The sequence below is a fragment of the Neltuma alba genome, unplaced genomic scaffold, assembly GCF_004799145.2.
Source record: "Neltuma alba isolate B1F8T4 unplaced genomic scaffold, ASM479914v2 tig00003462_pilon, whole genome shotgun sequence".
Classification (NCBI taxonomy): domain Eukaryota; kingdom Viridiplantae; phylum Streptophyta; class Magnoliopsida; order Fabales; family Fabaceae; genus Neltuma; species Neltuma alba.
In genome coordinates, this window is record NW_021633294.1 from 1 (window position 1) to 25,498 (window position 25,498).

Here is a 25,498-nt window from a genome sequence, read left to right on the forward strand (position 1 = left end):
TCAAGCTCTACAAGAGCTGCATTCACTTCCTCAATTGATGTGTATCGTGTCATATTGGGACGCAAGTCCGCAAACAGGTCCTACATGAGCATCAATCATGAGTCAGACACATAATAGATATTGATCATATTTATGATAAAAAATTTTAATTGAAAAAGAAAAGGGAATTTTGTAAAACTCACTTAAAAGTCAACTTGACAACATAAATTCAGTACCATAGTATACTTATTATTTATGTTACAATGTGACTATTATTTTAGAACTAAGATTTGTAACTTGTCAATTTGGTTAATTAAGATTTACTTAGGGGAAAAAAAAAATTGTGAGCATAACCCATATCGAAGCATCCAAGGAAGATTAGTAAGCCTTGCATTGATTAGGGGGCCTGTGAATACATCTTTAGCTCATTATTACTGTTTAACCCTTTATAATTAATATGCTAAAATTGATATTTGAATCAGGAAAATTCGGTTCCTTTTAGATTTGGAGGCAGATAAGTACTTTAAGCAAGCTCCCAATATATTAACATGCAAATTCCCATTACAGATCACCCCATCTTCCCGCTCCTTAGTACAAGAATTCTCTATTTGTCCGCATAATGGGATATGGTTAGAGTTAAAATATTCACAAAAAACATTCCTCCACACAAAACATTGATCATTTCACAATGCATAATCACAATAAAATCATCCTTATTTGGCAAAAATGGAAGATTGCAAAAACTAACATCCTTGAGAGTACATTGGCGGAAATAGGAAACTGACTAATAAATACACGTGATCTCTGCCGGAGTAATTGTATCCAACAGGATACCAGGCTTAGGTGAATGGGGTGTTGTCTTTTTGAGTATATCTACCATTTCAGCATTCCATGGTCACGTTATCACATCTCTTTGTATATTGACACCCAGGCCCAACAACTGATCTGAGGCGTCAGGTACCATTGCAACATGTAAAAAATCTTGAAGGTTTTTCTCATGCTACCCGCCCAAGGTTAAACTTTCAAAACAGGACTTAGTAATTTCTATGAAAAGTTTTCTCAACTACGGGGAATAATCACCAAGCTCCCAAAAATCTAAACAGATACATAGGAGGTGGTTTTATTATTCTTTATGTTTGTTTACAATGTGACATTCCACAAATTAATCTCATTGGACCAGCATTAGTCAGAATTACCATCTCCATGTCAAATATAAGGCATGTTTTGTAAAATACTATGTTCAAAATATAAGGCATTCTACAGAGTTCTAAAAGCAATTAGTAACTTTTTACTTAAAATGGTCGTAAGAGCAGTAGAGCACATCAAATTTACTTACCTTCCCTAACAGATAATTAATTATTGGTACTATTAAATAAAGGTAAAATTGGGAAAAATTCTGAAATCTAAACTACCTAACTATTTTTCTTGGTTCATGCGTTCTAGTTAAAAATGCCTCATAATTGAAATGGAGGGAGGAGTTAAAAAAAATATTGCTTAGAAATGGATTTTTCTTTATGTAAACAGTTATCATCTAAACCTCCAATTATACTTCATATGCAAAAATTTTAAAATATTTCACTAAGGGCCCAATTTTTAAGGTTTCTTCTTGAAAAAATCACTTAAATTTTTCTCTTTTTTTTTTGGGGGGGGGGGGGGGATCACATTGGTGAAATTTCATTAGGTTTGTGTAAGCTTTCAAAAATAACAAGAATATGGGGAAAAAAAGAATTTTGGTGAAATTTCATTATGTCTGTGTAAGCTTTCAAAACTAACAAGAATATGGGGGAAAAAAGAATTTCTGATTATTTTAGCTTCTGAAAATAATCAGATGTGGTGAATCAGGGAGAATATCACAAAAATATGGACTTACACAAAGATATTATAAAATTTAAAATTACTAAGTAAATATTTTTTAATAAAGATACAAAACAATGTCAAAAATATGAAAATAATTAAATAATAGTCATCTTGTATGATTATAATCAAACACAATAATTTATACCTTTATAGATCTCTACACAATGAATTAAGGGGAATTGCATTCAGATCCAACGAAGGGATTTAATTACCCCAAAGTCCATTGACAACTGGCTGAGAAGCATGCTTTCTAATGTAGGAAATGACAACTGATTGATGCTACTCACTTGTCATTGGGACTTTTGGTAACTAAATTCTTTCCTTGGGACTTCATGGTAATTCTCCCATAAATAAATTTTCATAAAATCCCTAAACTATCTAAAAATCACTTATTTTCGGTACTAGTTAGTTTAAGCCTTTTCAGGAAAAAATCACTTATCATTGTTTTGGGGGGGGGGGGGAGTCACTTTTGTGAAATTCTCCAATGCTTGTTTAGCCTTTGAAATTAATCAGAATCTTTAAAAAAAAAAAAAGGGCAAATGTCTGATGATTTTGAGAAGCTACTTCGGATATCTTCTAACAATAATCAGAACGAGTAGATGAGAGAATGTTATAAAAATACTGAGATATCTAGAGATATCATAGAATTTGAAAACAAATATATAATAATCATTTTTTATGAATGGAGATGCATAAAGATATCATCAAATTTGAAAATCACTCAATAATAATCACTTTTTATTATTGTAAGCAAACGCAAAATAATTACTGCTTTTTATAAAATCTCTACACAAAATTATTATTCATAAAATCTCTAAATTATCTGAAAACACATTTACTTTTAAGCCTAATAGCCCTCAGATTCTGTTGAAACCAAAATCTATAAAACTCAGGATCACATGAAATCAATTTAAAATTACATGGATTTACAAAAATTTATTTCAACAGCTTAATCGTGTGAAAAAAATTTCAATTTACAAACACCCCCGTAAAAAAACAGGTCAATTAGTTTACATCTGAAACTTCACTAACAACTCGGCAATAAGCTCCAAGGCAGGAGGGCCTATGTGGGCCACATATAAGCCTTAATCACATGTATAAGCAACATAAAAGGGGAAAAAATAAGATTCTTCTATTAAGGCATTGTGAAATTACTTGTTATTCAGGAATTTTTTGTGGGCACTAGGCTTGTGCGCTTACTCTAGGGTTTTCTTAGTCTATACATTTTCGAGAGAAGGAGAATAATGCTTTGTGGAAACGTCACCTTTTTTGCTAGTACTAATGGTGTATGTGGTTAAAGCAAAACGCAGGAATCAAGCATTATAGCCAGAGTTGCTTGAGTATTATCTAAGATAAATCATTTCATTTGGCATCTCTGTGGCCTTTTGCCAATGGTTTCTTAGAAGAAATCGACAGACAAAAACATGACCTATGTTAAAAGTATTGAATGCACAAATGGGAAGGCTTGCACGCACAAGAAACTCTCATACATGCTATGGCAATCCCTCATCTTATTTATATACTTGAAAATAGATTAACGATAATATAAACTCCAAAACATAATGAAATGAGAAGATAGTTAAACTAAAAAACAATAGTTAACTCTACTTTAGGTAATGATAAACTCAGACCTACTCAGACCTACTCAGACCTAGTTATCAATAATCCATTGATCCATTAATAGTCCTACCTTGATAGGGTTTCTCAACATAAAAAAACTAGCAATTAACAATTTAGGCAACATCTAGAATGTAAGCATGCCGACAGACATCCTTCTGCTTCATATATTTGTATATATACTAAGCAGAGAAAATGAGATCTATTAAAGAGCCGCCTGACTAACCTGTAAATCAAATTCAATGTCCAATGGCAGTGCACCTTTGCTTAGAATATACCTCTGAAAGTGTATGAGGAATCGATCAAGTTTTCTCTTAGAAGATCCTCGGTCAAAGTAATGTCCACAAGTTTCAAGAAGAGTTATAACCATCCTGATACGAAAACAATCTTCCGGTGGATCCAACACATCTTGCTGGAAGTATGAAATGTACACTATGGTATGAGACGGTTGCCATATATGCAAAACAAAATCATTTAAACAACTTTTCATTCATACATTTCAAAACAAATCATTACCAAATCCAAGGCATTAAGAGCTTTTAAGTTTAAAACAGTATGCCTCTCGCCTAAGAGGAAATATATTTTAAATACAGAAAAATTTTGCATAAAAAAAGGAAGAATGGTATCTTAGCATATTACTGTCATTTCTTATACTGCGCAGGTATGTTTTTCCAGCATGCGAGAGTTATAAAGAATTTTATTCTTTTATCTGTTGTGATACGTCGCCTATTAAAGATATCAGTTCTACTATCCAATACATGAAACATATCACTATCTTTGCAACAACCTTCTTAGTCACTCTGACTGAACTGAAAGAACAAAAAGTCTAAACCGTACCTCTGGAGTTCCATGACCAAAAACAAGAACTAGATATAGCGTCTCAAATATAACAGAGGAGTCAACATGCTCATAATTATAAAGCTCCCCAAGGAATCGCATATGGGCAAGTCTTCGTTGCTGCATCCCATAGTCATTTAGCTCCAGCCCAAGTCTAATCTCCTCCAAAACCTGAAACTCACGTCACAAATATCACAATTCCAACCGAGAGCACAACCAAGCACAATCATTAGGGGAAAAAAAATGTGGTAAAAGAAATCATTTGCAAAGTTCATTTTCCCATGACAGGGGAGAGTTAGCTGCAGCTGACACTGCTAATTAAAGAAGATAGAATACTTAATTTATATCGAAACCATTCAAATGAACACCAGATTATCTTTGCCCTGGTTGGAGAGGGATGCTTGCATCTTCTTGGACAAATTTTTTCCCTTACATATATTGTGAGACGGAATTATTTATAAAGCCGCCCTCAACTGCTCTGCACGAATTTTAAGGGTGTCGCAATGTCTGATCAGTAAAGATATTGCTGACCTTTACATTTATAAGCTATTCACGTCTTTCACTCCTGCTCTGTTATGAGATTTTCTTGTATTCTCTAGTTTAAGGATATCTTTCCAGAAAAACAGACATTCCCCAAAATCTAGATCATGATATTGAATTGAAAAGAAACGACAGGAGATACCAACCTCATCAACTATAGCCACTGCAAATTCATCATGATAGCGACTTAAACCAGCAGCGAGAGAAGCTATCAGATGGATTTGACCATATTTTCCTTTATGAACCTTCATGAAGCATTTTAAAAGGTATGATTCACATTCACTCCATGGCAACTTACGAAGTTGCCTCAACACATGCTCAATGGTAGATTTGTCAAGATCAGAGAAAAGTAATTTTCTGATATACTGCAGCAGGGGAAAAAAAAAAAAAAGAAATCACTTAGAATGTTAATTCAGATGCTTAACAGATATCAGAAACCAAATAACTTGAAATACATGTTACACCTGATGCAATGGAGGACGGACTTTAGAAACTCGTGCAGATCTCTCTGGTGGCTTGCAAAGGTAGTAGGCATTCTCCACTAAAGTACTATGTCTGGGATCCAGGTTTTTCACATTTTTCAAGCGCATCAGTATCTCCAACATGTTAGCCATACGTATTGTAGTTTCAGGGGATCGATATAAGAAACGACCACAGGTTTCAAGGAGATTGCAAGCTACATCAATGTTGTGATGAGTGAAATCATCTAAACAAGCCTGGGATACAATTAACCCAAAAAAAAAAAAAAATCAATTTAAAATCATTGTCTTACATAATGTAATTCAATTGTGTATCAGATCTACTGCAATGAAGGAATCAAGGGATAGCTAGGGAATTTTCCATGTGGCTAGTTAGGGAATTTGATGTTAGTCAAAAGCCATCCATATCACTATTCTGCATAAAATAGGGGTGGCATGAGTGTGAAATTAATTGAACTGTTTCTTTGCTCAGGGATTTACATTTGCAATGTATTTTTGATATCTCAATCTCCAAATCCTAAAAGATTTCAAATTGTGACTTCTTATGTATCTTCTTCCCGGAAGAAACTCTTTCAAGGAGGGGTAAATACAAAAAAATTATGTTGCATAACAGATATTATCACAGAGTCATTATAAACTCCACAATCATATTAGACAAAGAAATAGAACAGAAGATCTAAGAAAGAGAGCGAAGAGGATGTCATGTACGGGAATGGAGGGAAATCAACATGGAAAGGAAACAAATCTTTTGCTTTAGAGGAAAGCAAAATGGTTAATCTCCTCCTATCAGAATTGAACGAATACTTTGCCAATTAAAAAAAAAAAAAAAGTAAGGTAATTAGGAATATATGCGTTAGCCTAAGGTTATGAATATATCCCCTATTCCATTGTATTTCCCAGAACTGTGAATAAACAACCAGCACGCATTATTCAGAATCCCTCTCATCTTATCTATTGTTCTTCTCCCTAGAATCCTTCTCCATTCTCTTCTATTTTGCCCTGTTTCTCCTCTTTCCTTATTCCCTTTCCCTTTTGCCTCTGTCAGATTCTAACCATCATCATGTGACGTCAGCACTTAGGATGCACTTTAATTATTTGAGTTTCAAATGTGAACTATTTGCCATGGAATCATATTTAATAGCATTATGCCAAGTCAGAATTTGGACGGGAGCAGTTCCAGAAAGCATTTGCTTTTATGTTCACTTCAGTCCCATTTTCAATCCTCACACTAACAAGCTTCTCTTCTCTTACATTTGCTGGTTCGGTCTGGTCTGCTACATTCTATCAGGCCCAGATGTCAAGTTAAAAACCACCTAAGCACCTAATTGAGTAGCTCATGAGACCTAGGCATCACACACTGCATTGGCTCCCACCAATTGACAATCAATCAAAAGCAAACACCCTGATAGCTGCAGTGCTGCAGTCTTTAACAGTTCACTCAGCCCTCTAAGGATCGAAACCCTCTGTAACCTTAGGTAGCTCTTTCCAAGGTCACCAACCAGCATGATGCCAAATGATTAGCACCCAAGTGAGGCATGAAATCCTTATTGAGGCAAGAGAAAACCCTTTTAATATACAGTGTGGACTCAGTTCTACAGACACACAAACTCACTCCAGTGTCCAAGGACGGCACCATATTCACCTTCTATGGAAATCTAGGAGGTTCAAAAAACAGATCTATAGAACCACAATATCCACCACCCACTTCAAGAATCCAATCCGTATTTGCCATCAGTCCATCATGGAAACCCATATTTTCCTCTCACTTTTGGAAAAATGAAGAAATAAGCCCTATCCCAAGATTGTGAATCTAGATCACTTGAGGTTAACACTACAGAGTGATTTTTTGGAATTATTAACACAAAAATGATCTCCTATTTCTTTAAGGACAGACTCAATCTGAGAAACTTCAGCCATGGCGGAGCAAGGCCGCCTTTGATACCAATGATAGGAATTAAGAAAGACGTAAAGGGTAGAAGAGAAGACATAGAGAAGAATGGTAAAAGAACCAAGAGTACGAATTTATAAAGCAGTGACCAACTAACCACGAACTGACTGATAGACTCGTATCAGCACTAAAATGCCCCCCCCCCAAAAAAAACCTTTAGTGCGTATTTGTTAAGAGACCAATGCAACCTTATCTTAGAAGGAGAAAACATCAAAAGATGAATTAATTATTTCTTATTTTTCTTCACATTTTGCAGTTTATTTTGTTGAATAATTGCTTTTGAGAGATTTAAGAAGTCGGTTTAGCAGAATAAGGGATCATAATGTTCTTAAGTGGTTCCCAACATTCAGTTTGTTATTTTTTTAGCTGTTGCAGACTGTGTCAAATATTGTAGGGATTCTTCAGACTACATAATTATTTCAATTTTTCCCAGCCATACAAATAGGCTAACAACCTCTGAAGCTAGTCATTGAGAAATGAAAGTGCCGTTTAATCCATTTGGAGATTCTCCTAAGCCTTTGGCCATTTAAAACAATTAGAGTTAGATTCGAGCTCTATCCTTTCCTAATTGATTTATCATTCTGATGGAATCAAATATCTGAAATATGTATTATTCAACTGAAAGTACACCACCACAGAGGGCAAGTCCTGTGAAGGTGAAACCTAAACAGAGAAAACAAGCACTACCCTATGCATTCGAGAGGCACAGGAACTCTCCCAATTAACTCACCACATTTTCCATAACCTCTCCAACAATCAAACCCGTCACATAGAACCTTCCCCCTTGCTAACTGTCAAATATAAAATACCTCAAATACCTAGTCACATGGTTCGCACCCCACATGTCAATATTAACATTATGTTCAACATTCCCCCCCCCCCCAAATGAAGGGCCACATTGTCCTCAAGGTGACAAGGAAAAATGGAGTTCTGTGGTTTCCGCCCCACCATGTGCTGCATATTCTTGACCAATGCCATCCACCACTAAGAAATTGAGGTAGATGTGGTTATCTCCAAATTCAACTTTCTCCCAGTCAAAATCAGTTACAGCATACCAAACAGGCCCTAAGTTAAAAATTGAAGGTTAGTGATGGCCCGTGGATAATCGTATTCATGTCACCAAGACTACAAGTTTGACCCCACAGAAGTTTTGTCCTCTTGTGTTTTTTTTTTTTGTTTTTTTTTTTTTGTTTTAAGGATTATCATTCTTATTTCAGGTTAGAGTAAAATAAAATAGAGGCAAGTTTGAGCCCCTTGATTCTTGATAAACTAAATTAATGTTAAATTAGATAATATTGTTATTTTCATGTATTTCCTTGCCAATCATATACCCGCACATATATACAATTCCATATTGTCACTAGATGCAATTGGACCTCACTAAAACACGAGATTAACTCCAAAATATGGTTTAAAACATAATAATTAAATTAAAAGCAATTAGCATTTATTTTTATATTTAAGTATTTCAATTCAATGATAGTTTATCATACCTTCAAACAACTGAAGACAAGGCCCGCTGGAGCTATTTTGAACTTGCATAGTTCTCCAATGAACCGTATGTTCCTTATCTTTGTCTCAATGTTCATTTGGTCCTACAAAGTAAGAAATTTCAAAACCAGGCAACGAAAACAAGAAAAATAAATACATTAATTGTTCACAGATTAGTCTCACTTACATTAAAAATCATAGTACTAACCTTTTTGTTTATTAAGAAGTTGAATTCCTCCTCCAACATCTGCAAGAGCACGGAGGAGACATCCTTCATGCATGTTGAAAGTGTGGCAACCATTCGTGAATAATAAGGTAGAAGTTCCAGAGATGTCCTTGGTACATTGAACAATGCCCTAACAAGCTTTTTCCGATTTGACTTTGAGTTTAAATAACAGAATTCTACCTGAAATAGTATTGAAACGAGGCCAAAAGTAATTAATAATGAGGGCAATGATGACAACAAAATCTCAGAAATTATGGAATAATAGCACTCAACAAGACATCCTTACAGTCAATTGATCAATAAGGTCTCGGCTCACACAACCTGGGAGCCTCTGCAGCAAAGCATCCAAACTAGTCCCTTCAAGATTTCTAAGATTCTCCTTTTCATTTTCCCCCTTTTTGTCGTTTTCTTTTTCTTTTCCCTTCTCTTTGTCCAAGTCTTTAGACTTCTCTTTATCATCCTTATCTTTCACTCTTTCAGCTGTTTCTGGCTCTGGGGACACACTGGGCTCTGCGGAGACATCTCCACTTTCTAGTGTAACTGGTTGACGTTTGTCTGATTCAGACACTGGCTCCTTAAAATGCCAAAACCTTGATGTCAGTGAATAGATGCAAGAACAAAAGATGCAATCTTATGGCTGTATCAGAGTTTTCATGCATGGTAAAAATAAGCAAATGTGACATGTCACATAACAAGTGAAAGCTTTGGACATGTCCAGTTAGAACTTATAAAGAAGAAGCTAGATATTAGCAAATTTAGCTTGCATAATATTAAGATTTAACCGCTAGGATGGTCTTAATTAACAAGCTCTGCTCATATTGTCGGGAGAAAAAGTTTAAAAAATGTCAAGTTAACTGATTCCCGATCATATTGCATAATATTCATTTCACATAGAAATTGCACTGCACTTGCTGGAAAAAGCAGAATGGGACTAAGACAAAAAAATTCAGGAACCATATTGAAAATAGAAAGTAAAAACAGTATAAACGTAGAAATGATACTAGAACTCAAATTTTAACTTTGAATCATTTCAGGTATATCAATTCGTTCTAGTAATCATAACTTCTACAGACAAAATGATAATATTACAATACACAGAAGGAATTTTTAAAAAACGCCCCTCAAACAACTTGAACAGCACAAAAAAAACAAAGAAAAAGAAACAAAACAGCACATAATAGGGGAAAACAGATAGGAAACCAGGTAAAATGACATCAAACAATATGTCAATGTTGCAAAACAACCAGTATAGTTCAAAACTTCATAAATACCCATTCAGAAAGGGAAGGCCAGAAGATATAGGAACTGAAGACACCTCATTTGTAGCTTCCACTTATGAGCAGAGAAATTATTGAATAGAAAAAGGCAAGCAACCAGAACATATGCCTGCAATGGGTCAAAATAATTCAGAGTTATGGCTCCTTACAGTTGGTTGGTCTTGACTCTTTCCAGGTTGTTCATTGCTTTTCGGCTCAACTTCCCCCAATAGCACAGCAGGAACAAATGCTCTAGAATAAAGGCCAAATTAAGTTTCCTCTGATATAAAACAATAATAGAGCCGACTAAATAAAAATAAAACCAACGTTTGCAACAAAAAATTTAACTAGAAAGAAAAGTTACCCATCAATATATAATCATTTTTCTTTTCAAGTGAATAAAATTTTAAACAAATACCTAAGATCAGGTAAACATTCATAGAATGCTCTAGTATCTTCATCATCCCATATGGCCTCAACACCAGAAGAATCTTTCCCAGCAGCAGAAGAAACAGCTTCCTCACCACTAGTAACCCTAGTTGTGTGACCATCCTCTGGCATTACTGGAGGTTGCATGTCCAGAGATTCTGCTAATCTGCATCAAGGCAATCATGCAAGAGTTGGCAGAAGAAAAGTAAAGCTAAAATATTTAAGACAACATCTCATGTGTTGAGGAAGAATATAGGGCATGTTCAGGGTGGCGTTGCACCACCCTCAACCATGTTTTCGGGTGGTGTTGCATGCACTCAAATACGTGCTTTAAGCTGTAATACAATTATCCAGAGGGTGCACCTGACACAATATTAACTAATACATGCAAACCTTAATTCCATTCATTACTAATCTAAAAATAATCTCACCTGCAAGACTATCCTCAACAATAGATTGTCATATCTAGAAATTCCTGAAAGTTGTTTTTGCTTTATGTCTAGAGCTTAAACCTTTCATGTATTTATTTACTGCTAATCTTATGGAATATTGGTATATGGAGCCATTCATTTAGAGAACAAAAAAAGTAATCACTACATGAAATAGGAAAATGAAATGAAAAAAGTCAACAAAAGCAACTTACGATGAGACATTACGATATAAATGGTCATAAGATTTTCGAAGCTTTTCATATGCAGAGACATTCTCATCACTAAGCTCCCCCTTTGCATTTAAGATCTTAGAATTTTCGTGCTCCATTAGTCGAAGTGACTGTCAGAAAAATAAAAGCCATTAATAATCACATGAACCATAATATTGCTGCAAATATCTACTAAAAAAGCAGTACCTAGAACAAAAAGTGAATAACTAACCAAAATCAACAGTTAACAGGGGACGAATCTTACCGCATGCTCAGATCGAAGCAGTTCTGCTGCAGCATCATGAAATGCATAAAATGCTTTTCGGAAAATTTTCTTCTGATCAGCTGTGATGTTCAGTCCCTTCAAAAACTGTATCATCATGTGAGCACAGGAATATGAAGGACAGAGCAGGCATGGTGGTACAATTCTAAAGACAAAACAATAATTTAAAAATGATTGAAGATTCAGGGCTGGTTTGGTAAGAAGAATGAAATGGAAAGAAAAGATAAAAGGATGAGAAAAGTAACCTTGTAGATAAGAAATGTCTTTTATATCCCTAAAAAAATGTAAAAAGGAAGGGGGGGGAAAAAACACTTACCTCTTCTAGCTCAAAATATAAGCATCACATAAACAAATCACACAACTCAAAAAGTTGGTTAAAATTATTTAAATGAAACTTATGTTCGCAAAACACCCTTATTTACAGAGAGGGTAAGTGGGAGAGAGAATGAGAGTAAAAAGAGATGAAAGAGAATAAGTGGAAAAAAAAATATGAGAGACATCTAATTAATTAGGGGTAAAAATGAAAAAATGTATTAAATAATTAGACAAGTTTAAATTGTGCCTTGTTTTATTTTAAAAAAACAAAGAAAGAAAGCCCAAACCCTTATAAAGATTTGCTGCTTATATTTTGAAGCAGAGGGAGTATTATGGAATAACAATGCCTCGAGCAAAACAGATATTACATATCGTGATTTTTATGCAAGGAATAAATAACTCTATCCCCTCCCAACAACCAAACTGATCATTAGAGTCATAGAAAACAACAAATGGAATTCTTAATGGGAAGATAAAGACGTACCTCTTCATGAATTTCTTGTCCAGTAATAGGAAGTCCTAAAAATATTCTCCCTTGGCGAGCAAAGCTAGAAAGAAGAGTCAAACTAGTTTGTGTAGAATCTATGTCTTTTAGCTGTTCTGCACTGGTAAGGTCTTTTATAATGTTGATAAAAATACCACAATCTTCTATAACACCAACAAAATAAAGTTCCAACAGAAGTTTCAGAGTGCTACGCTTCTTCATTGCCTTTAAGTTTCTATCTGCATCAGATTCATCCCCAGATTTCCCAGGGGAGAAAACTTTGAGAAGCCCTTGAATCAAGCTTGGTGTGAAGTCCTTGTATCTTTGGTGAAGCAAAGAGCAAATCTATTGAAAAAGAGATCTAAGTCAGGAATGTCTCAGGAATCATGCCTTTAAAAGGATAATTGCAACCAATAAAATTATAGCAAGACCTAGAAACGAAATGGAGGCAAAAAACCCTACATTCTAAATTATAAAAGGAACTGTCTTCATTTACAGTGTCTAAAAGCCAATCAAAATAACAAGCCCAGAATTTTAACTAGAAAAAGCCTCATAGAACATAAATATTGAAACAAGAGAAGCTCCAGCTTGGGATTAAAAAGCAAGACAAATTGCAGCCAGAGAAAACATGTGAATGCTTATTTTACCACCTTAAATTTTAAATTTTGTACCATTGGGATTTTAGAATGCTTGTCCTAGATTTTTGCAATAATCTAAACAAGGCACATGCAAATACCTTTCCAAGTTAATTACAATGAAACAAAGAACCTCCGTTTTACTAGGAAATCATTTCTAATATGTCAAAACAAGAAACCCAAACACAACTCAGTTAAAGCAATGCAGCATGCCCAAAAGAAAATGATGAGAAGAAAGAAAAAATGCAAAGCACCCACCTGAACTCCTGCATGAATATCTGATGATCTAAGTTTGGCTTCACATATAGCTGCCACAGCTTCACTGACAAATTTGCTTAAGTTGACACTTCGCAACTCATCCATCAGGGCTTCCCGTTGCTCTTCATTGATTTGCTTCAGTTTCTTAATAACTGCGGTGTTGCGCTTGATGCTGGAATCCAGTGTCCTAAGAAATCCTGAGTCTGTATGTAAAAATACACTCAATTACTATTCATGAAGCAAAAACTGATGACAATTCAACAAGCATAAAAGATAATAAACCATACACGGATTCCTATGTTGCAAAAAGCTGTTTGAATAACAGGAAGAAAGAATCAATTTCATATTTTAATTACCAACTTTGCTCTCATAAAAAGAACAAAGAAAAGGAAATTGAATATATTAAAGCACAAGGAACTCTATTCCCTAAGGCAACAAATATCATTATCATCCGTGTTTTCCATCAAGAAGTGTAAAAGCATCATACTAAAAATACGAAATTCTATTCACTACAGAAAAGCTTTGTTTCCAAGAAAAGGGGAAGAGGCTAAAGATCACTTCTAGTACAAGAGGTAAATTCCATTTTGAAGATTTTAATTCCTGCTAGTTGCAGCATAAAACTGAATAGTGCGCATACATACTATCAATATGAGCAGGGAGGGGGTGGGAACTAACCAGGCCTTTCAGGATTCAAATTGCTTTGACGTAAAGCCATTTTGGCCTCAATTGATTTTTTCATTTCATCATGGCGTGCAGCCGCTTCCTGCATATGATGAAAAGAATGAAAACAATTTAAGTCAGTTCACAGCAGAAGAAATATACCATCCAAGAATTTCATAGAACAAAATTGCAGTTTACATCTCGAGCAAAAGACACAATAGAATCAATGCATTTATGTGAGCTCTTGACAAGCTAACAAAGCCAACAGCTAGATTCTCTCTCAATTCTAAGAAGAAAAGAATCTTGTAGAGGAATGATTTTAACCACCCAACCCCCACCCCAAAAAAAAAAAAACACACACACACACAACCACAACCCCTTCCTTTGAGACCAGCATCAACGAAGCACAGGCCCACTAAACATTATAATGAAAGTTTATTTTAATTAAACCAATGGCAATTAGTTCAAGAGGTTTGATGCTTGTCTTCCTTAAGCAAGGTCTCGAGTTTAAGTCTCATGTGAAGAAAATAGCCCTTTGGAGAGCTTTATGTCTATGTGGTTCAACGCAGCTGAATCTGGATTACTCCGCACCTAATGTTACTTTTAGAATGGTATCACCAAAGAAACGAAGTTAATTTTAGTAAGGAGAAATGAGAAGCAAAAAGGATCAAACTCTAGCAAAATACTCATTGACACACTTGTGCTTTCACAAGGACTATGCATCCCAAAATCTTAAGTTCTTAAGTGATGACCCATGATTAATTCTGGAATATTTCTGACAAAAATTAAGGGGAGTTTTTCTTATATTTAAATCGAATTACATGTGGAGCTTTTACTTGATAATTACAAACTCTCCTGCTACTAACTAATTGCAATTTCTGTTGTTTCCCACACAAAACTCTTTGAATCCATCTGGGCCCTGCTTTCACCTTACTTGACCTCGGCCTTCAAACTCAACATCTTTGATCTACGATGACCAATGGAATCAAAATCAAAAGTATAAATTGAAAAATCAGCAGGCATAAGAGGCTCCACCAATAATAAAGGTTATTTCTTTGCCTTTATAAGTAAGAGAGGTGAACCAAAACCAATTCATCTTTCTTTTGTACTCGCTGCAAGTTTGATTAGAGAATGGCAGGCTACCCTGCAAGTCATTATCATGTAAGGTTTGTAATGGGGATCAGGTCAACAGCATTAATCAGCAACCCTTTCCCCAATGGGAACCATAAATGCCGAGAGAAACTAGGTATCTTCTTCATTGTTTCCTTAAGTTATTCTAACACCTCACTGGTTAACAATACCTATCAATTGTCCAACATTCTCTCCAAATTCTAATAGTGATACATCCAAAGTTTTTGCTTCATATAGCTATGTAGGCCTTTCATCTATTATTCTACATTCAAAACTAATTTACCCACTACTACCTACAAACAGCTTCCCTTGGCCTCCCCCAAAAACTCTTCCATTCATCTAGCAAACTTTTCATCTTACTGGACCTTGGCCTTAACATCTTTGTTGATACTTTTTGCCCACGCAACGAACTACCCTATAGCATAAATTACAATAATTTAGTCGTATTTTTTACTTCTTCCCATCAGCGATAGTTGCTCAAACCTCAAAGTTGCATGATATTCACATTTAACTGTTCAATACTATAGATGGAGATTATAGTAAGAGCAATCGACATTGATACTGTACTTCAACATAACGAATTTTAAATACCGCATTTTAAGCTGCAAATTATCAGCAAAGAAAACTACGGAGTATTCTTACTAATTGTTCAAGGGGCAAAAATAAAACCCAAGAAATACCACATGATGGATCATCAGTTATCATTTTAAAGATAAATCATACAACCTCGTCATCTTTCTTGCCGTGACTTTCACTTCCATTGCGAGATTCATCCTCTTGCTGGGACTTCTCCTTCATTAGTATCAAACCCAATTAACCTGGATTCAGATACAAAGCAAACAAACTTAGGCTTGAAATCAGCTGAAGCAAAAATTAAAAATGAAAATCAGAAACCTCGGGCAGAAACGAACTCTAGAAGCGAAGATGAACATGAAGGGGGAAGCAGAAACCTCAGGCAAAGAAACGAAGCAGATCTCTTCGCGAACCAGGAGATCTTGTGAAGGAGGAGAAGGGCAGAAGGCAACGGTCACGGACTTGCGATGATATAGAGGAGTCTGACAAGTGATGAGACGACCGTTGTACGGCAAACGGCGGTAATCGTGCGAACTGCGAAGGCCTGCGGAGAGCTTCGATGACGCCGAGAAGGCGAGAACTGGCGAACGAGTGCCTTTTGCATTTGAGTTTCGAAGACAGGAAGTTTTTCGAGGGTAAAATGGTAAAATGAGAAGTAAATTTTAAATCATAATTTAATAAAAATGTTACTACTATTGTATGGAAACGGGATAAGACGGGCAACCCGACCCTTTCCATGTCGAGTGAGGAAACGGATCGGCCCGATTCTGTTTGCAGGCCACTCAGTGAACTCTTAAGCCCCATTTATAAAAGTCAATTATTAAAGCTTAACTGAGATTTCAAAATCAAAACAGCCATTAAATCGATTAAGGGAATAGTTTATAATCTACAATTTGGATTGCTGGTCGAATTAGATGTTAAAATCTTTATGCATTGAAATAATATAATCATGAATCTAAATTATTAATGAACCCTAAAGGTCCCTCACATAATAAAAACCATGCATGATATTTAAAAACCAGATGAGACCAACCTGTTTAGAGCTAAAACTAGCAAATAAAAATTTGAACCAATAAAAATTTGAACTGATGTGATACAATGATAATCAGAGTAACCCATCCAACTAGGGGATATTAGAGTTAACGTTTTGACTTACTGAAAACCATGGAAGGTGAGGAAGACAATGAGCGAGAAGAAAAGTATGAGGAAGATGAAAGAAAGAGCAAGTGGGCAAGGTGAATGTTGAAAATGTATTTATATTTGGAGAGGATGCCCAGGTTAAGGCGCCACTATGGGGGATTCTAGTGATAGAAATGAAAACTGAACTATGGTTCTAGATGCAAATCTTCTTTTGTGGGAGGCTTGCATTTTTAGTTTTTAATTGAGAAGGTTTTGAAAATAAACATTGTACTAAAGAAAGGTGATTTGACAATAGAATGCAAGTGAAATAATAAAATGGCATTAGGAAGAAAGAAAATCTGACAAAAGACAAGGGAGGAGAGGTGAATGAGAGAAATAACAAGGGAAATGCATTTTATATAGTAACGATAAAATTGTTTAATAAATAATTTTTACAAATTTTAATTTAATTAAATTAGCATAATTATGATCGGTTTATTTTTGAATTAACTCTAATCTAACACACTGACTCTTGACTAATTTTCTCGACTAGTTCTTTGATTGGTCTGATTTTTAATATCTTAATAAAAACTAAACAGCAAAACCCTATCTATTGCACCATTTTTTTAGAAGATGTGAAGAAAGACCACAAATAATCAACTAATAGAATTGAACTAATCTAATAAAGATACCAAAGTCAATTATGAAAAATTTTGAAATGGTTGCTTGTGAAATCTAAAGGAAAATCTCAACACAAAAACACGTGAAAATATACAAAAAAAATTTTATAAGCTTCAAAGTTTGCAATGTAATATCAATAATAATAGTTATATTAACAGTCCGTTTGGTTTAAAGAATTCATTAGAATGGAAAAGAATGGAAAGGAAGAAAAAGAAAAATTGACGGTGGAGTGAATGTTTGGTTGTCAGTGGAATTGAAAATTATTTGAATGGAAAATTTATCTTTGGTTGGATGAAAAAAGGTGGAAAAATAAACAAAATAACCATATTGCCCTTAATGACATATTTTAACAATATTTATGAGTTTAGAAAGCTACACCCATCTCTTTGGTCTGAACAGTGTCCTGTTTGTGCGGCAAGAAGAAAAGCGAAATGGGTGCAAAATATGGCCCTTAATGACTTTGTTTTTTTTTTTTTTTTGTGGTTTTGATAACGCAGATGTACGTTACAGGTTATAGGGCTTGTGCATGGACAGATGATGAGGATTCAACTATTGTGTTAATTCTTTGTGATATGCAACTTGTGAAAATATTCATGAAAGGGCCAAGGTACATGCCTGTTACTTGGTGTAAATTGAAAATAAGATGGAAGAAATGCTGCCAAGATGTGGATTGAAGAGAATCAGCATGCGGCTTCCTTTCCATTCCTGCCTCTTCTGCGAAGCAAACTGCCGCCGCCAAAGGGGAAATTGAATTTTCCATTTCCAGGCCCACATTATCATTGAACCAAACAGGCTAGGTTTAGCGTTATTAACAGAGACTTGGAATGAAAGAAAAAGTTTATTCTAGCCTTATTACCCCAAATCTTCATAATTTGTTTTCAATGCCCTATGTCCTGCCAAAAAAGTGTGATATTTTTCTATTATGTTGGGTTTGGCATTTAAAATAGCTTAGTATTTATGCTTCATATTATATTAAAAAAATATAGAAAAAGAGGCCTGAAAAAATAAAATATCAATTTTGGAAGCTGACGTATTATGATGTCAAAAAGGGAAGAAAAACTTAAATGGGTATTTTGAAATTAAAGCAAAATGACAACAATGCCGCTTATTTTGTCAACAAAAAAAAAAGTTCCCACTTCTATCAATAAAATTCAAAAAATATATATGTTAAATACTTAGCTTTGACTGCTGATCATTTGCAACTTTTGTATAGATATTGATTACATTTCATGAGCTATGATCATTTTTCGTCTAGTAAGTAATAAAGCCACTTATTACAAGTCATTCATAACTTTTATATGGGCATTAAAACTACATTTCAATAGCTATGAACAATCTTCTTCTAGCAAATAACAAGCCCATTAACTGCAAATCATTCATAATTTTTGTATAAGTATTAACTACATTTCATCAACTATTAAAAACTGTTTAGTAAGTAACAAGACCACTCTTATAGATCATTCACAACTTGTATATGGGTATTGACTACACTTCATCAACTATAAACAATTTTTTTTAATTAAAGGGCCCAATTTATTTTTTAAAAAAATTAAAGTTCAAAATTTAAATAACTTTAGCAATTTCACAATCACAATGTATAACTTATATATTATTTTGCATTAGCTTGATTGCAAATCATTCTTGGCCTATTAGTCACCCTTAATTTAGGCACCAAATGTTAGGTTGAAATCTCGACTTATTAATCATTTCCAAAATTGGTAAAATAAAATGAACATTTGTTAATAGCATCACAATTTTTGTATTGGTATTCATTGCATTTCATAAGTTACTGGCAACTTTGTTTAGCAAGTAATGAGGCCACTTTTCTAGGCCATTCACAGCTTTTGTATGGTATTATGTTTACTACATTTCATTAGCTATCAACAAACTTTTTTCTTTTTAGTTAAAGGGCCTCATTTATTTATTTTCCAAAAAGCTTGAAATTACAAAAAAGGTTTAGCAACTTAACAATCATCATTTTAAAGTTAACTTATATATATTTTTGCATTACTTTGATTGCAAATCATTGGTGGCACATTAGTTATCCTTAACCTAATTTTGGCACTAAGTGTTCAGGTTGAAATCACAACTTGTTAATCTATTCACTACTACAGAATGACAAATACTTGACGATTATTCTGGGCTATATTTGACAGTTAAAAACCATCAAGTATATTGGCGTCATATATTTCAACCTCAGATATTTGACAATTATTAACCGTAAAATATTTCAATAATATTTGACGGTTTTACATGATGAACCGTCAATTATTATACAAGCATTTGACTTTTTTCAGAAAAACTGTAAACTATTTCTCTAAGTACTTGATGGTTAACATCAGAATCATCAATTATTAGAGGAAAAAAATGGATGGTTTTAATTAGAAACCATCAAGTATAAGTAATAAATACTTGACAGTTCTGAAAACTATCAAGTATGGTGCAACAGTAGCAAACAATACTTGACAGTTATTACTAAAACCGTCAAGTATTGTAATAATACTTGACCGTTTTAAGTAAGAACCGTCAAGTATTATGGGAATTTTTTTTAATACCGGTTCTGTTGTGCCAGCAGCCTCTCTGCAATTTTGAAACCTCATACAAAAGAGCATATTCAACAGCACCATACAGGCCAGCATTCAAACCAATTCAGCCATATGAATGTAACCAAAACCACAAATTTACATTATTATATACATCTTAATGAACCAAAACCAACTATCATATTAAAAAAACTTATGTTTAAGGCAAGTAAAAATTCTAGATAAGTACAAAAGGTGAACCAATTCCAAAATTAGCCAATTGTCAAAATTGTTCAATGCCAAAACTTACCAACAGCAAAAAATGAACTAAAACCAAAATTGAAACCAAAGCTGTACATGGAATGTCTTGTACTTCCCTATCTATTTTGTGCCCACTGACGGAACAAGGCCATCACCAACTCTTCAATGATTTCTTCCATCTGAGTAGATGACTACACTATGCAATATGTGTCGGCAAAATACTGTATGCAACCACAAATTATGACATAAGTTAGATATAAATATAAAGCTACAGTAAGTACAATTCTTAAATATATAAATTGAACTTTAACAAATGCATATTACCTGTGTAGGGATTGTGTCAATATTGTGCATAATTATCTCCTTTATGAATTTCATCACGTAATATCCACAATCGGAGCTTTTTTTGAGCTGACGTGGGCACTGTAAAGAATGAAAAAGGAAATAATATTCAATCACATAAATAAGTCATATTTAGTAGAATAGTAAATAATGATAATGAATACCTTTACTTTCTTTCACGGGAAGGTATTGTCAAATTGGCCGTTTTTTTTACCGAGGGGCAGGGTAAAGCTTGATTTATGCGGTGTAGCCACAAAGCCCTGAGAAGACAATAAAATTGAATATTAATGATTGTCAAAAATTAGATTGAAGCAAAAAATTAAATTAAATTTAAATAATAGATATAAACATTACTTATTGAACAATGAAACCATAAATGGTCAATTGGTTGGATCCCCATGAAGAGAATCGAGATACCAAATCCTCGGCTTTGTGGGATTGACCACAATTAGCATCCAGTGTCCCCTAAGTATAAGAAAGACAATTAGAACAATTACAAATATTTTGAAAATGAAAGAATTTAGGAAAGTTCAGTATACTACATACCCTTGACAATAAGGCGCAAAAAACAAAGTCTCAGGCGTTGCTGCCGTAGAAATGAAGATATCTACCAAGTCTCTGGATAAGTCTTTCTTCTTCATATCAGGTCTATGGCCAGCAAAAGTGTGGGGGTTGATAATCTTAAACTTGTCATCAAGGCCACTGGGGACTATAAAGTTCTTGAAAAGATACCTAAATCAACAAACAAAGATATCAATAAGATAAATGCTTAAGTACTTAAGTATTTAGTTAAGGTTTTAACAAATACTTGATATAAAAGTTACAGGCATTTGTGCTGGTCATTCCATGTGCTAGAATTTTCTTTCAATACTTCATTTGTGACGTACTTTGACGAGGGTTGACCGTAGACCTCTGGCTCAAACTTTAGGAGAATCATGAAATCCTCGCCATGTTCTAATCTGGCCCCAATTGCATATTCCTCAAGACATATTCAGAATCTTGATGGTGCCGCTTGAACAGACTCATGAAGGGAATTGAAAGACGACACGCAGCGGAAAAACAACTCGAAATTTTAAGACTTTCAACCCCTTGCCCGGATCTACCGATCGCGTTTAAGTTAGGTAGTAAGAAGCATTACCTTCGGTGTTCGATTTCCTGGTGACTCGATGATTCGGCCGTTCAGGATGCTTCTGCTCGCCTCCTTCGTCGTTCGAAGTCGACAACTCCGGTCGGCTTCCTCTACCGGTATCCACACTAGCAGCCCTCAACCTCGAACGGCGTGCTAGCGCCTATGCCCGTCTAGGGTTTTCGAAATCCGTCCTCTCTCCTCTCTTAGGTCGTCTCTTATCTGTCAGTTCTCTCACTCTTAAACCCTAGCTCCTCATATCAAATATATAGGATGCTATATAGGTTTAATTAATAATATTTAATTTCGAAATTAACTCTAAATTAATTCTGAAATTAATACAATATCAAATATTGCCTAATCAGATAAGAGAACAATTAAATAAATATGATTTAAATTAAATCCGTCTCACAGATTTAATTCACTTATTTATTTAATAAAGAGATGACGGAATTTAATTTATCCTTATAAATTAATATCTCTTATATTTATATATATATATACGAATTTATATATATATATATATATACACACGTCCACCCTATTTATTCATTGAATCTGGACATATCTTAGATTCAATGAATCTGGACATCATAACTCGTGTTGGGCTATTTTGTGTGTGACCCTGTAGGCCCATATGAAGTTGGCAGTGGGCCATTAACTATAATGACTCACAAGTCGTAAGCGGTCTCTAGCAAGACATCACGACTACCCAAAACATATGAGGATCATTGAACGATGCAACCTTTCATACAACCATATCACGTCCCTTTTGTCACACGACATTTTGGTCATGGATGAGGCATGGAGAACGTCATCCTCCTATTCATGACCGTTACTTTCTCGATCCCTGAGTAGTCTGAGTATAGAAACGGAACTACCTTTCCATTATAGTATGGCCATACATTTCTCAGACTCACTCATCGAGGGGCCCAGTAATGTCTCTCTACGAATGTGAGGGACAAATTCCATCTTGACCATTCACATTCCTCCGCATGAAAAACCACTAAGCCTGAACATAGTCTTTATGATCACTCGGTCAAAAGTGACTTTTGACTAGGTCAAAGCTAAGCGTTTCTCATGTAGGAATCCATGATGATCTCAGGTCAAAGGGCATAGTGACGTGGTTTGTATATGAGAGAAGCTTATGACTTAACCCATGCAGCTCTCTCATAGCGGGTCGGTCCAACACCTTGTACTCTTACATGTGCCTATGACTTTAATTTATATCTCTATATATCTTTAAAGTCATACTAGTCTTATTTCATCTTTGCTCCCATATAGATGACCGACCAGGGACATTTAGGATAAACCATGAGTTATCCAAGGATAGTCATCACAGTAAACATGCAAATAATATGATAACTTAATTAATAAATTCATAAATTAACAATGTTCAAAACAGAATGATTGGCCCCTAGGGCACAATTTCCAACAACTCAAAGGGCTGCTTCTGTGGCAATGATAATGAGTGATCACCCAATAGGCTCTTCTTCCCCTTACACTGACAAATAGACTGTTAGTAATTAAAACAGAGTTTATTTTAAATCAACTGAATGTGTAGGCCTATACATATATAGCTTTGAAGGATGTCCTAACATAAGAAGGCCACCAGGCCAAGCGACAAAGCTACCCACTGCTTGAGCCACTGTCTCTACATCTGGGGTGGGCATCGAGAGGGCATAATTAGTATCAATAGCAGTGTTCAACTGTACCCTCACATGATTAGCAGGGAGAGGCACATTATGAATCATACTCTCCCACGGTAAATTGAACATGCAGCCCGTTGCAACAATATGATGTTTAGGGCTATCCGCCATACACTAAACGTCCACTTCACCCTAATTTAACATGGGAGACAAGTTAGCTAGAAATATAAATAATTGAATGTAATAGTATAAACACAAGCATTATACCTCAGGTAGTAAGGGGAATGTGCAACTGTCTTTGCCACTTGGACTGAGATTCAGAGTCGGCTGTGGTGCTTGATTCTTAATCAATTGCTCGATTAGGAGCACTTGTGCTTTAACTTGCTCCTTTAACTAGCATGTTTCTTCCCTCAGCTCCATGAACTCAGCAGAGGAAGGCGTGCACGATAAAGAGGGCTTTTGTCGGTACCCGAAGTAATCTCTCTTAGTGACTCCATAACCGACACCTCTAAAAAGACCAGGATGGTTAGGAGTCCCCAGTGCCCTCCTCAATATATCCTGGTCATCTGCAGAATATGCCCCCACGAAACTTCCTGGGACAAACTCTCGTGTAACAAACATTGACATAGTTATTCATACTTAAAGATATTTAATAATAACGTGAGGACTATTTAATTTAGAATAATACTCACTATCCTGTCCACGACCTCCTTAACGCAAGGATTATCAATTTGGCCATCTTTATTTTGCCTGGCCAATGCCCACAGCAGCTGACGGGATACAGTGACATCTGATCCCTCCTTTTGAGTCACCTCTTACTCGAGGCTCGCATAACCCAAGCACCCCTTTCTATAGGGATATTCATTCTTCTTTACCCTTTTCTTATTTTGGGCACTTAATTCCTACAAAAACAAAGTAGATTCACAATTAAACAGTATATAGATTAAACAAAATAGACTATATAATATCGAAAAGAGCAAGGATTATTACTCGAAATTGACTAATGTGACATCACAAAAGCAGCCCAATCCTCTGGTTTGACCAAGTCCAGTATCAAGCTAGGAACCTTAGACTCGTCGGCCATGGAAGGATCCTTCAAGTACTTACGTGTCACAAAGTATCAAAAAGAGCACAGTGCCCTTCCAGCCTTCCCCTCCATAAACTTCTTCCTACTCTCATCTATATCAAATGTAGCTGCAAAACATATAAAACAACACATTAGTATCAAGCAACTTGTGAGAAAATGAAATTTGAGTTGTTATAATATATTACCGATACATCTATCCAAATAGTGTCTCGCACTAAACGATCAACCCTCCACCAGTGCTACACTATAATGGGCAGGTGCTTCGTGCCATTGCCCCAATATAACTGAGAAATTTATTTGACCATACAGCTTGTCCTTTCTTATTCCACTATACGACAAATCTCTTTCCTTCCATTTGAGCTTTCACAACCTCTTGCATGACACAAAGGCCCCTCTGTATGTGTGTTGCCTCGTCTTGCAACTATCTCTCCTGGTCAGAGGCATCTCTTGGCTGAGATGGATTATTAGTGCTAGATCCACTATCATCTGCTATCTGTAATGAAATTCAATTAAACAAAATGAATCAGAACCCATTAAATGAAAATAAAGTCATTAATGACGAAATTGACTTAAACAAAATTAAAACAAATAAAAGAATCAAAGAAAATGATAAGAGAATTTACATGCATGTTTAAGTAGATCTTTTCCTTTTTCTACTCTTAGGTTTTTGTATATTCTTCTTGGTTTGAATTGTTTTGATCTTCTTATAAAACACTTTCCCCCTCTTTGAAATCCATATTCCGTCATTGTGATCGTGCTTGGTGTGCATGGATTGATCTTTATTTAAATGAGAATTAAGTGATGTCCCTTGAAATGGATCATCTTCAACTTCATTGTCTTCATATCCCATCTTTTCAATATTCATTTTATTAGTCAACAAAACAATAGACCATCCTTTAGTAGCCAGGTCAGGGACATAAAACACTTGTGTAGCCTGAGAAGCCAAAATGAATGGCTCTTCCTTGTATCCTTCCTTATTCAAATTCAATTGTATGGACCCTAAGTCATCAATTCTCAATGCATTATTGTTGTCCACCCCCTGCAACCAAATACCGAAACTCTGAATTCAATGT

At 35.1% G+C, this 25,498-nt stretch overlaps 2 protein-coding genes across 2 annotated transcripts; both read right to left on the bottom strand.

Annotated features, from left to right (window-relative positions):
* Positions 1–6: 6 nt before the first annotated feature.
* LOC114741688 (regulator of nonsense transcripts UPF2) lies at positions 7–16,215 on the bottom strand (the record flags this gene model as incomplete). Its single annotated transcript, XM_028929943.1, has 17 exons — positions 16,016–16,215; positions 15,792–15,883; positions 13,950–14,037; positions 13,275–13,477; positions 12,382–12,726; positions 11,565–11,669; positions 11,303–11,430; positions 10,649–10,825; positions 10,401–10,482; positions 9,261–9,548; positions 8,957–9,154; positions 8,751–8,852; positions 5,295–5,546; positions 4,977–5,195; positions 4,291–4,461; positions 3,680–3,865; positions 7–80 (listed from the first exon to the last, which is right to left on the bottom strand). Coding segments are annotated over exons 2-17 (2,690 nt in total), but the record flags the coding sequence as incomplete, so codon positions are not given.
* Positions 16,216–20,412: 4,197 nt separating this feature from the next.
* On the bottom strand, positions 20,413–23,509 carry LOC114741680 (uncharacterized). Its single transcript, XM_028929938.1, has 6 exons — positions 23,289–23,509; positions 21,388–21,522; positions 21,110–21,295; positions 20,778–20,823; positions 20,546–20,644; positions 20,413–20,442 (listed from the first exon to the last, which is right to left on the bottom strand). Exons 1-6 carry the CDS (start codon positions 23,507–23,509, stop codon positions 20,413–20,415), a joined length of 717 nt encoding a protein of 238 aa, XP_028785771.1.
* Between the last annotated feature and the right edge of the window lie 1,989 nt (positions 23,510–25,498).

Coding starts and splice junctions, on each gene's coding strand:
- LOC114741680 (XM_028929938.1), bottom strand. CDS start 23,509: ATGGCGGATAGCCCTAAACATCATATTGTTGCAACGGGCTGCATGTTC. Junction 21,296..21,387: donor AATGACCAGCACAAATGCCT/GTAACTTTTATA, acceptor TTGTTGATTTAG/GTATCTTTTCAAGAACTTTA. Junction 20,443..20,545: donor TTGACACAATCCCTACACAG/GTAATATGCATT, acceptor GGTTGCATACAG/TATTTTGCCGACACATATTG.